General features: G+C 40.0%; 1 protein-coding gene across 1 annotated transcript; it reads right to left on the reverse strand.

Annotated features, from left to right (window-relative positions):
- Window positions 1–11944: 11944 nt before the first annotated feature.
- LOC124719740 lies at window positions 11945–12436 on the reverse strand. Its single transcript, XM_047244942.1, has one exon. The coding sequence runs from the start codon at window positions 12434–12436 to the stop codon at window positions 11945–11947; it is 492 nt and encodes a 163-aa protein (XP_047100898.1).

Genomic DNA, 12436 nt, shown 5'->3' on the forward strand with positions numbered 1-12436 from the left:
ACTCTGGGGATACAGAGACATTCATTCATTAATGTTCTGTGGGAGAATATTCTGTGTTGTGGACATATCTAAGCAATTAGGGACGTCAACCAAAGGCTCAAATTGCATTCATTCACTAATTAAGTATGCAAAAATTCACTTCATTCTGAAAGTGACAGCAATATCCACAATTACAACAGTAGAAGGAAAGGATAACTCACTACTTCATACAAGTTTTAAATGATCTATGCAAGAGGCTAAATGTAGTTAATGTCCTGGCTCTTCTGTTGCACGATGCAGTCGGCAACTGCGAAATGAGTGATTGTAACTAAACAACTGTGTTTGTTTGCAGTGTGAACAGCAGGAAGAAAACTAGATGTGATGACAAACTGACCTGTGGCAATGCCCGAGGCTGAGGTTTGGTTGGAATGTGACAGTTCCACTCACCGTTTGTCATGTTCACTGTCCTTCATTCAATTCACAAATATGAACTGCAGCATGCAAAGTAAGAGACAGGTACAGTGTCACTGGACTTCTGCCATGCAATCTGCTGTTCAGCTGACATAATCCGTACTACAATTTGAATACATCATGTATAACATGGAAGTAACTAGCAAGCTACCAATGCAAATGGTAAATGTGTAACCAATATAGTAGGCACTGATTAAAGAAATGCAAGTGAACAAATTAGATACAGCATGCAATAAAAAACACAAGAGTTACTTGGCAGTCGCAAAGCAAACATTCGACAGTTTTTACTTACTGCTGTATGACAAGTTCTGACCAACTGTTTCACTCCTCCCCCACATACATCCCCAAGTCCACCTCTGGGAGAATGGTGCAAGCAACTGTGGCTTCAAAACAGTTACAGTGGGTGGTTCTGTAAGGCGGTGGAATGGTGAACAGTTCGATAGCTTGCATCAAACTCTAGCCGAGAACAAAGTTTGTTTAGTTAAGTGCTCCATGCGACATACCTGAAGGATAATTTAACAGTAATAATTTTATTACTAAGTCATTAGGGCAAATGGTGTCATTACACGAACAGATAATGTCAATAAATGTTACATTACTCTCTGTAAAACAAGAGTAGGTTAAGTACTGCAATTACATTTAATCATTTTCCCTTCACACTGCAGAAGGGGCAGGCATGAGCCAAGCACATTATGTTTATAAGCATGCTCAGAAAATACTTAGACAAATAGTGGTATTTTATTGAATAATTTGTTACCTACATACGAACAACTATAAGTTCAATCTATAGTATCATGTATAAATATGTATTGTTTCTTGCAGAGCGTAATATATTTCCTCAACATTTTACTTCTGCCAACTACTGCTTGGTACAATGTACAGAAGTACAAAAGTTTATCGCCTCCATGATCTTTACTCGCAGAATGTTGGCTTCTAATGTACTCTATATATGAACATTTAGCATTTACTCTAATGAGCACAAGCTGCAACAACAAGATGTCATGCAAATACCTAGAATTGCCCTCACATGATAATGCCAGACGACAATACTTCATGACAATGCTTCTATAAAACCCAAAATGAGACATTTCATAAAACTTCACAGAGACAATTAGTGATAGTTCTTGACAAGTAAATTACTCTTACAGCAACACACTTTAAATTTTTTGCCCACAATAATTTTTGCCATGACATTCATTGGCTTCATTATCAGATGACAAAAATTGGAATCAAACATTTCCCTTGACCTACGTAGGTCAACCACAGCCGATGATACCGAAAACCAAACACCTGCAACTGCGATAAATAAAACCAAACCCACATCACCTTGAAAACACAAAAATCAAACTTCCCCACAGAAATTAAAAACAATCGATACACGATAAACACACAAGAACAATAGACCCAAAAAAACTACTACTTACCACCAACAAATTCCGGCACTGCACACTTGGTTGGCCAACACTCACTCACTCACTCACACACCAAATAAAAACCACAAAAATAAACTGAACTCAATCACACAGTACAAGTCAAAAACAACTGTAACAAAAAAAGGTCTCTCGAACATAATCATAAAAGAATCCCCCCCCCCACCTAAATCCACAACAACTACCCACAATCACCCCCCACATACCGAACACCCTCAACCAACCACTATCCTGTACATCTTCCCTCCTGCCCACAGAAGAACACGAAAAACACAATAATGCCAGGGACTTCCAACACCAATACTCATCTAAATGAGATGGCAGGTTAGAAGAGCCACTCTTCCCTTCCTTATAACTGATTTAACCACCAACCCCCCCCCCCCCCCAAAAAAAAAAAAAAAAAAAAAGACAACTCCATTGCATTAGCACATGCACCAGTTTTGCAATTTTTAAACTCTAAACTATGGTTTACAACTAACTGATCAAAAGCCCTCTTCTCCAAACCCTTGTATGACGAAAAAGCATCTGAAACTACAGTACTCCCCTCCTCAATTAACCCTTCAAGTCCCTCTTAGTGCGCCCCTCCAAAACCCTGAAAACATAATCGGCATACCCACCCCACAAAGTAACAACCTCCCCACACCCGCAAACCAACCAGAGATGTACCTCTCCCATACTTCCCTCATCCCAAACTGTGACTCATCTATCTCAAACACTAACCCCGGCTCACCCAACTTACTCTTATACTGACATACTCAGAACACACTGCCCTACAAAAAGAAAACCAATCTAACACCGTCCTCTCACTCACTACAGTCGCATACACAAAAAAACTAATATGGGACCTGTAACAAAAATAGTACGTCATGAAAATAATCTCTCACAGCCAACCTAGATTTCTCGAATCAGGTACCGCGCCTACAGGAGCTCCAAACATTGTCCTTCCGACACCAACACATGTACACGTCTGCGGTCCGAGAAGCCAGAACTTTCGCCAACTGCATATTCTCTCGGCAAAACGCCTCACTTCACAAATTCCGCTATTAATCCAGACACCTGCAGGAACTTAATCGAGGACAACATATCCTCTCCCATCTCCGCCCGCAACATGGTGCTATTTCACTTTATCATCATATTCACAACTAAAAAGAGAATCCAATCAATAAATTAAACGTCTTACCGCACCACAAACAGCAAACCAATCGAAAACGCTGACACGTAAACAGAACACAATAAAACTGATAACTCACTGAAAACAATTTCAATCCCTAGGTCATGAACAATGCCACAACTCCGCTCTTCCAAAACCAGAGTTCAAATAAACCCAATACACCACACAAGGCAACGCACATACATACACACACCACCAGAGGGAACCATCAAACACAAGAAGACATCTACAAACAACCAACTGAAACTAAACTCAGCGCCGTAATGTCACAGACCACAACATCCATAACGTCACGGGTCAAACCAGACGGGTGGAATCTGACGCTTCCGTTGACTCCAGAACTCGGGCTACGGTAGAATTAGAGACAACAGAATTCAGATTAAACAAAAAACATTACAAGTGAAGTTCTGGTAAAGGCGGATGCGCATCATCGCAATCTACAATACACATATCTCTACTACACCTACATACCACCTCCCCCCCCCCCCCCCACCACACACAAACAACTTCGAGCCATATTGTAAACAAGACACGCGAACTACCTAAACAATAAGAGCATCACAGATGTCAACTATACAACGTGTGGCAAAAAGGGGCACACTCATCACTCACGTTGTGCACTATATAGACTCATACTTTCCTGAGCACAGTACTAAGTAACATTCGCGCATAAGAAGCTATCTACAGAAACAGAACTGCGGATATACAAGTCATACTAAACTTATATGAACTTCAAATTCATAAATTATGTTAACGAATTTCATATTATGACTCCCAAGTACATCAAACAACGCAGTTTTGTGAATCATTTTAATAATACCGGTAAATCCGAAACAACGTTATTCACAACTGGGAGACTCAACTAGCTGTTCCAGCCATGGTACGTCACAAGTCTTTAACGTCGCACTGAATTAAGGCAGCATCCGCTGCATGACACAACCACGAATACATACGATTTTTCTTTCGCCTGTAACTCGACTTGTTAACCGCAGAGTATTTTCATGCCGCACTTTTACATTTTGCTCACTCATATTATCACGCAAATATTAAACCTAACTACGTTTAATAAGAAAAAAAAAAAGATATGCGGAGTCAACGGTCAAGAGACAATTATTAGATCACTCACATGTTGATTTTCTAAATGTATTCCACACAATAAACTTTTAAAAAAGTGACAACCACGGAACATCGATTAAAAGTGACGACTGTCGTCTGTTCTGCTTTTTTACGAATAACTACCAGTGATGCCACACTCTGAAGCTCAAAGTCCCAACCTGTTACTCAAAATGTCCCTTTTCTGTATAAAGTGTCCCATGGTAAGGAAAAACACATGATGCCTAGGAAAAGTGAGTGAGAGAGAGAGAGATAGAGAGCGGGAGAGAGAGAGAGAGAGACAATAGGTATAACAATAGAAATAATGGCTTACGATTCCACACACAGCACGTTAAACTAGTAGTAGAGTGTAAAATGCAACTACAATATATAACAGCACCCTCGCAATACTACATCATATAATGTAAACTCAGGACTTACATTACTGAAGTGCTTGCTTATCCTTTCAGAAAATACAGCCTTCCTTTTGAAGAGATATACACGTACTCCTCCCTCTTTCAGTCTCCATCGCACAGTTAAACTTTCACTTAATACAAGTTTTTCTTATTGTGAAGCATGAGTTGTTTTTGTTCCACTTAATAAGTTATGAAGTCTATTCCGTTTGCTTGAAATAAACATCTCACAAAACAAATGAATTTCATTTCTCACCTCGAATTCTGTTTCATTTCCTCTTTTTTACATCACTTGCAATAGAAAATATTCTTTCGGATTCAGCATTAAAATGTGGAGGCGAAAGAACCAGCTCAGCAAGTTTACTGATATTCTGAATCCCTGATACCGGAAATCTTTCAAGTTTGAGATTTCACTCTGCATACGATCCAAGTCCATTTCTGAACGTTCCTTCTTCTTATTTCAGCCACAAACGGTAGACTTCTCCATTCAGCTGCAAAGGTAATTACATCAGATCCTCCAAACTTCGATGCGATTCGTGATACAAATCTGGTACCTTCTGTCAGCTGTTAATGCAATATTTGACTCTACGAATTTTAAGTCTCTAAAAAATTCATCGTGTATAGGCAGATCCTTCATTTATTCGATTGCTGCGATATAGAAATCAGTGCATTTAAGTCTTAGTTTATGAATTCCCTTTCCACATTTCCTAGCGAGTTTGTAATAACCGTTCACATTTGGGACCAAGATATTCTGGTTCTAATAGGAGATAATGGTATGATGCAAGTTTATTAATCTTGTGTATTTCAGTGAGAACACCAGGGTTTTGAGAGTTCTGACCAATGTTTTATAAACAGACCCAAAGAATCTCCTGAAAACTTGTGAATTAATATTTTCCTCAATTGGAAAAGAGCGTTAAAAGTGTCGAAGTAAACCAAAATATACTTTAGAGACAATATGTAATCACTGAATACACAAACAACGAACAACGTAGCCAACATGTGGAGGGATCAATGTTGCCAACAGAAACATGTTCTGAGCTAAGTGTAAACGCGCCTTTTAATACACGAACTTTCAAATTCGTGAAGCTCTATTTCTGCAGACGTTAATTTTGAATAGTTGCTAACTGGAAGTAGTGCAAAAACACGTCCCAGTTTTCCAGCAGACGAACAACACATATATGCAAAATAAGCTATCGCGTTCCCGATAATTTAAAGAACCATTTACGTTCAACTCCTAAAAGTTCTTGAAATTCTTGTAAAATAGTGCAGCGCTTTGCACTGCCAGGTATGTTGGTTGTCATGGACCTTATTAACTCTTCACAGGATCTAGGAAGCTTCTGACATGTCTTGTTTGTAACTGAAGCAGATGAAAGGCATATAGAGTTGAGAACAATCAGATTTGGTACAACATTTCTAAGTCTTGTTGTGACAGAATCACAGCTTCCCAACATTATAGACACATTGTCACAAGCCATGGCAATCACATTTGTAATTGGAATATCTTTCTCTTTCGACACACTCCTCAGAGCTATGAATAGATTTTCTTCCGAGCAGTCTTTGGCATCCAGAGGTTACGACACCAGAAGTTGGGTTTTCACATACCCATCAACTGGCGACACATATTTCACTAAAACTTATATATGTTTGCTATCTGATATGTCGGTACTCTCGTTCACTAAAATAGAAAATTTCCTTTAGATACTGAAACGTTTTATCAAAAAAATGGTTCAAATGGCTTTGAGCACTATGGGACTCAACTGCTGTGGTCATAAGTCCCCTAGAACTTAGAACTACTTAAACCTAACTAACCTAAGGACAGCACACAACACCCAGCCATCACGAGGTAGAGAAAATCCCTGACCCCGCCGGAAATCGAACCCGGGAACCCGGGCGTGGGAAGCGAGAACGTTACCGCACGACCACGAGATGCGGGCAAACGTTTTATCAGTTTCCACCTTTGCAATAGCATTTTTCACTATATTGGCACACTTTATACGATCTCAAGTAACCTCTGGAGCAATTTTGAAGTCAGAGAAAACATCTTTTAACACAGGAACAAGTTGGTCCACTGTTGAAAATGCAACAATATGCTCAGCGAAAAAAGTTGATAATCTCAGTTCAGCCGTCTTCGCCTTTTCCGTATGTTTGCTTTCATCAAACATTTTCGAAAACAATCAACAATAGTTTTGTTCCTTTGCACAGTTTCAACATGTTTAATGTGTTTAACTCGATAAGCATATTTTTCGAGGTCGCTTCTACTGCAGGCAACAATAAAGTAACACTGTTTACACCGCATCTTTCTGTTGTTACCTTCAACGGCATCCAACCAACCTCTAAATCTGTCAGTTTGAAGCCAAGAGTCTTGGAAAGTTTCAGTATGTTTTACCGGATCTCATTCATTGCACCCGAATATCGATTTCTCTGCACTCGATGGGTTGCAGTCTGACATTCCTAAATGTGTGCAAAACAAACCACCCAGAAACAATTCTCTGTCTTTCCAAGCATTAATCCCGACTTGCGGGGTCTGCTGTTTCGCTACATCTTCTCCACTTCTCCCTGTCGTTGAAATCTTCTGGTCTTAAGCCAATAACGTACATGTCTCCCCTGACGTTGTCAGTCCATCTCTTTGCCGGTCTTCCTGGTGGTCTTGTTCCTCCTGGGTTGATGTGGAGCTCTGTTTTTGCAACTGAGTTGTCTTGCTTTCTCATGACGTGGACGTAACAGCGGAGATGGCTTCTCTCACTAGAGGCTTTATTGAGCTACCTGTCAGACAAAAAGAAGCAGTCACTGGTTTGTGGTGATTTTAATGTAGATTTCTTAAAAGATACGGATAGGAAAATTGAGCGAGAATCTTTGTTTCATTGTTTGAATCTAGTATTTGTTGTAAATTTTCCAACTCATGTGCAGTAGGATAGCAGGTCACTTATCGGTATTATTTTCATAGACAGTGCTCAGGCAGAAAGAATTAATATGTACCCAGTTGTTAATGGGCTATCTGATCATGATGCACAGTTCACGGAAATAACACATATAGCACCTTACAGGCTTCAGGCAGGTTTATACAAGGCAGGGAGGTGAACAGGGTACAGAGTTTTAAGAGCGGCCTAGAAAAGGTAGAATGGGATGAAGTATACACAGAAAATTATGCTAATGCCAAATTCAATTTATTCCACCGTAAATTTGTCTCAATAGTTGAGAGTTGCTTTCCTGAAATGTTATCCAAAAAAGCCATTATAAAGTCAAGTAAGCCATTGATTACTAAGGGAATTAAGATACAACATAAGAGGAAGAATGAAATATATGGACAGGTCAGAATAAGTCAGGATCCAACGTTACTTGCTTTCTACAAAAGATACTGTAATATTTTAAATAAAGTCATTAAGGAGTCGAGAAGCTTATGTTTTCTGACAGAAATTAATAATGCGGATAATAAGATTGAAACTGTATGGAACATTGTCAAATGGGAGATGGGGCAGCCTCACAGTGCGCAGCATACCATAGCAATAAAGCTAAATGATGATGTTGTGAGTGATAATTCACAAGTTGCAAGTATTTTTAACATTCACTTTCTGAATGTAGCAGCAAAAATAGGTTTAAAGGGTTCAGTTGAAGAAGCAAAAAAATGTTAAAAATGTCATTCCCCAGGACTTTAGGCCTTTAGAAATAGGACCAAATCCCCCACCCCCCGTGAAATTACGGGAATTATAAATATACTGTTAAAAAAGAGCTCATGTGGTGTTGACGGAGTCTCTAACAGACTTTTGAAGTGTTGTTCTAATTCAATAAGTGGAGTCCTTAGTGATATACGTAATGCTTCGCTAGCACAGGGAAAGTTTCCAGACAGATTGAAATACACAATTGTCAAACCTCTTCATAAGAAAGAGGACAGGAGCGACTTAAATAATTACAGACCAATCTCATTGCTGATTTCGTTTTCTAAAATATTCGAAAAGTTATGTATTCAAGAATAGTCTCACATTTAAGTGAAAATAATTTACTCAGCATGTCACAGTTCGGATTCCGGAAGGGTTACTCGACTGACAATGCTATCTACACATTTACCCATCACACAGTACAAGCCCTAAATAACAAATTATCGCCAGCTGGTATTTTTTGTGATCTTTCCAAGGAATTTGACTGCGTGGATCACGTCACACTCTTAGAAAAACTCAGGTTTTATGGAATCGAATGCTATACACACAGATGGTTTGAATCATACTTAACGAACAGAAACCAAGAAGTTGTGCTGAATAACACAAATAATGTTGGGAGGGTGGTAAATTCTAGTGAGTGGGGAGTTACCACAAAGGGAGTCCCATAGGGTTCAATTATAGGTCCTCTGCTGTTGCTTATTTATCTGAATGACCTCTCACTTAACATTCAGCAAGCATAACTAGTACTTTTTGCATGTGACACAAGTGTTATAATAAATCCCATTCAAGAAAAAGCAGCTGAAGATATTGTTAAGGATGTGTTTCAATGAATTATTAAGTGGTTCTCAGAAAATGGCTCTCCCTTAATTTTGAAGAACACTCACTATATCCACTTCTGTGCACTGAATAGAGTCGCACCCACAATTGATGTAGCATATGAACAGGGCTCAGTTAACAGGGTAGATTTATCCAAATTTGATGACAACTTGAACTGGAAGAAGCATATTACTGAGCTTCTCAAACAATTAAGTTCAGCTTCTTTCGCTCTTCGTATAATCGCTAGTCTTGGTAATAAACAGATCAGGCTCCTAACGTACTTTGCATATTTCCACTCAATAATGTGTTATGGAATAGTTTTCTGGGGTAACTCACCACTTAGACATAAACTATTGATTGCACAAAAGAGAGCAGTGAGAATAATTAGTGGTGTTCACCCAAGGACGTCATGTAGACACCTATTCAAGGTGGTAGGTATTTTAACTGCACCATCAGAGTACATAAATTCACTAATGAAATTCGTTATAAATAATCCATCTCAGTTTGCGAAGTACAGTGATGTTCATATGTACAACACTAGAGGGAAAAATGATCTTTCCTAACCGTTATTGAAGCTGTCAGTTGCTCAAAAAGGAGTACATTATTCAGCAACAAAAATCTTTGATCATTTACCCAACAACATAAAGTGTCGGCAGGTAGCAGTTTTAAATCTAGCTTAAAATCATTTCTTTTAGACAACTCCTTCTATTCCATGGACGAGATTCTGTTTCAGAACTGGTAAAAAAAATTGTACATCTAAATGTAGTTGCATATGTAGAACTAAAAATTTCAGTAATATTAATATTAGCACTATTCACTTGTGTCTATATATATTTTGTAATCTGACTTGTTCCACATCATATCGATAAAATAATCGTAAAAATTATCTACAGAACATGACATAACTAAACTAAACTAAACTGGCAGTGATCGGCTCGCCACCAAACCTTTTCTGGACGTCTGCATTTGTTATGTGCTCACACCGCGTCAGCCCCATGGACCACCAAAGCATCTACATCTCCATGATGTGTAACATTTGCTCCTGTTGTTTCGTCATAGAGCGACACTCAGTCCCATACATTGCTGCTGGGCGTACCATGGTTTTATATACTTTTGCCTTTAGATACTGAGGCATCTTTTTATCGCAGAGGACTCCATTGACCTGTCTCCACTTAAGCCAACCTGCATTCACCCTCATCCGAGTATGAAGAGATGTGTCGCAGTCTGAGGTGACGACAGGCCCTAGGTACTTACAATGCATGGTCTTCTGCAGGTCTCCTTCGCCGACACTTATGGTGCCTCTGGTTTGGGACCCTCATTCTAGGTACTCTGTATTTGGACATTGAAGTGCAGTTCTTTTTCAGCCAGTCTGTCCTTCCACGTTTGAACCTGGTGCTGGAGTTCAGGGCACGCTTGGGCAACATGTGCCACATCAACACCATAACGAAGGGTCCAGGGATGTGAAGCCTGTATGTCAGCTCTTGCCATATCCATGCAAAGGATGAATAGCAATGGTGGAAGGGCAGAACCCTGATGAACACCCACAGTGATATCGAAGGGCGGAGCAATTCCAGCAGGACTCCGAACCATACTAGTGGAATTATGGTACAAAAGTTGCACCCTGCTCACATACTCGTCAGGGACGACATAGCAGCGAAGAGCTCGCCAAATAAGATCGTGTGGCATACGACCGACAGCCTTTTCTAGGTCTAGAAATGCCATGTGTACACTCTTCTGTCTCTTTCTGTGTTTTTCCATCAAAAGGCGAGTGGCATGGATAACATCGATGGTGTTGCAACCCTTAAAAAATCTACTCTGGTTTGGTGTTACAGAGATAACACTTCTGAGTCTGCTATCAACTGTGATACAGGAGTCGAATAGCGTGATAAGTCGAGCAGTCGTTCACGTCTCCTTTTCCCTTCCAGATTGGAAGTGTGATGCTAGATGTCCATGCTTGTGAAAGCTGTTTTTCGACGATGATGCGGTTGAGGAGCGAAGCAAGGAATTCTGAAGCAGGCTTTCCGAGGATTTTCCAGATTTCCCCTGGTAGGTCATTTGAAACAGTTGCTTTTCCATTTTTCATCTTGCTAATGGCAAGCATTACTTCCTCAGGTGTCATTGAGGGGTCGGGTCCTACTATAGGATTAGGACTAGTAATTGGTGGATGTGTAAACTCTTTGTTGCTGATGTTATCAAAGTAATCTGTCCAACTCTGGGGAATAGATTGTCTATCTCTTAGCAGTTTGGCGTCGGCTTCCTTGATGTGCATGACGTGTCCAATGTCCTCAGTTGAACGGTGATGTGACTTAGCAAGACGGTACATGTTGTTTTCTCCCAATGGTGTGTCAAGCTGGTCATACAGTGTCTGGTAATATTGGTCTTTTGCTGCAGCTACTGCTCTTTTTGCTGCTGACTTCAGGTTGCCATATTTCTGGAGATCAATGTTAAGTCGTGAATTCCACCAAGTCTTGTTCGCCATCTTTTTCTCCTTGGCTGCTTGCTTGACTTCATCTGTCCACCACCAGGTTTGTTTATCAATGTATTTTCTTCCAGGTATGGTTTTTTTCAGAGTTTTTCTCGCTGCTTGATGTATTTGTTCCACAGTATCTTAACACATATCTTCAACCGACTGATCGGTCTTCATGGAGAAGTTTACCAAGGCTGTCATCAACTCTTTTCGCTAGGTGTTCATTCACCACCACTTAATTCGCTCAGGCCTAGTCTTAGGTTTAGGTATGGGTTATATAACACACGAATATTGAGGACAAGCAATCGGTGTTGTCGGGCGATGCAGTCATACAAAATTACTTTGACATCCGTTACCAGCTTCATGTCTTGTTGACAAACTAGCCAATAATCGATCTGAGTAGCATGTTCTCCACTTGTATAAGTAGCCAGATGTATTGGCCTCTTTTTAAACTATGTGTTGATCACAATGATATCATGAGCTTCTGCAAAATCACGTATCTGACATCCATCATCTTCCCACCCACTGTACCCATGTCCTCCATGGCATCGCATATATCCTTCTTTGTGAGCCCTGAAATGTCCGTTTAAATTTCCTCCAACAATAATGGACTCATCCTGGGGAACTTCTCGAAGGAGGGCATCCGGACTGTTCCAAAACTTGTCCTTCTCATCCTCAGTGCATCCAGTTTGATTTGCATAGCAAGATACAATGTGGGCAGTGATAGCTGTTGAGTCAATCTTGATAGACATAAGCCTTTCTGACATCCTGTTGACACTGGTGACATTGTTACGGAAGTCTTGGTCGACAACTATTGCTACGCCATTTCGTGTTCTGGTACCACGATAGATGAGTTTGTAGCCATCTCCGATTTCTTTCGCCTTTGAACCTTTCCACTTGGTCTCCTGGATGCAGGCAATGTTGACAGGTCTTTTTTTAAGCAT

Source organism: Schistocerca piceifrons, chromosome 11 (assembly GCF_021461385.2).
Source record: "Schistocerca piceifrons isolate TAMUIC-IGC-003096 chromosome 11, iqSchPice1.1, whole genome shotgun sequence".
NCBI classification, from domain to species: Eukaryota; Metazoa; Arthropoda; class Insecta; order Orthoptera; family Acrididae; genus Schistocerca; species Schistocerca piceifrons.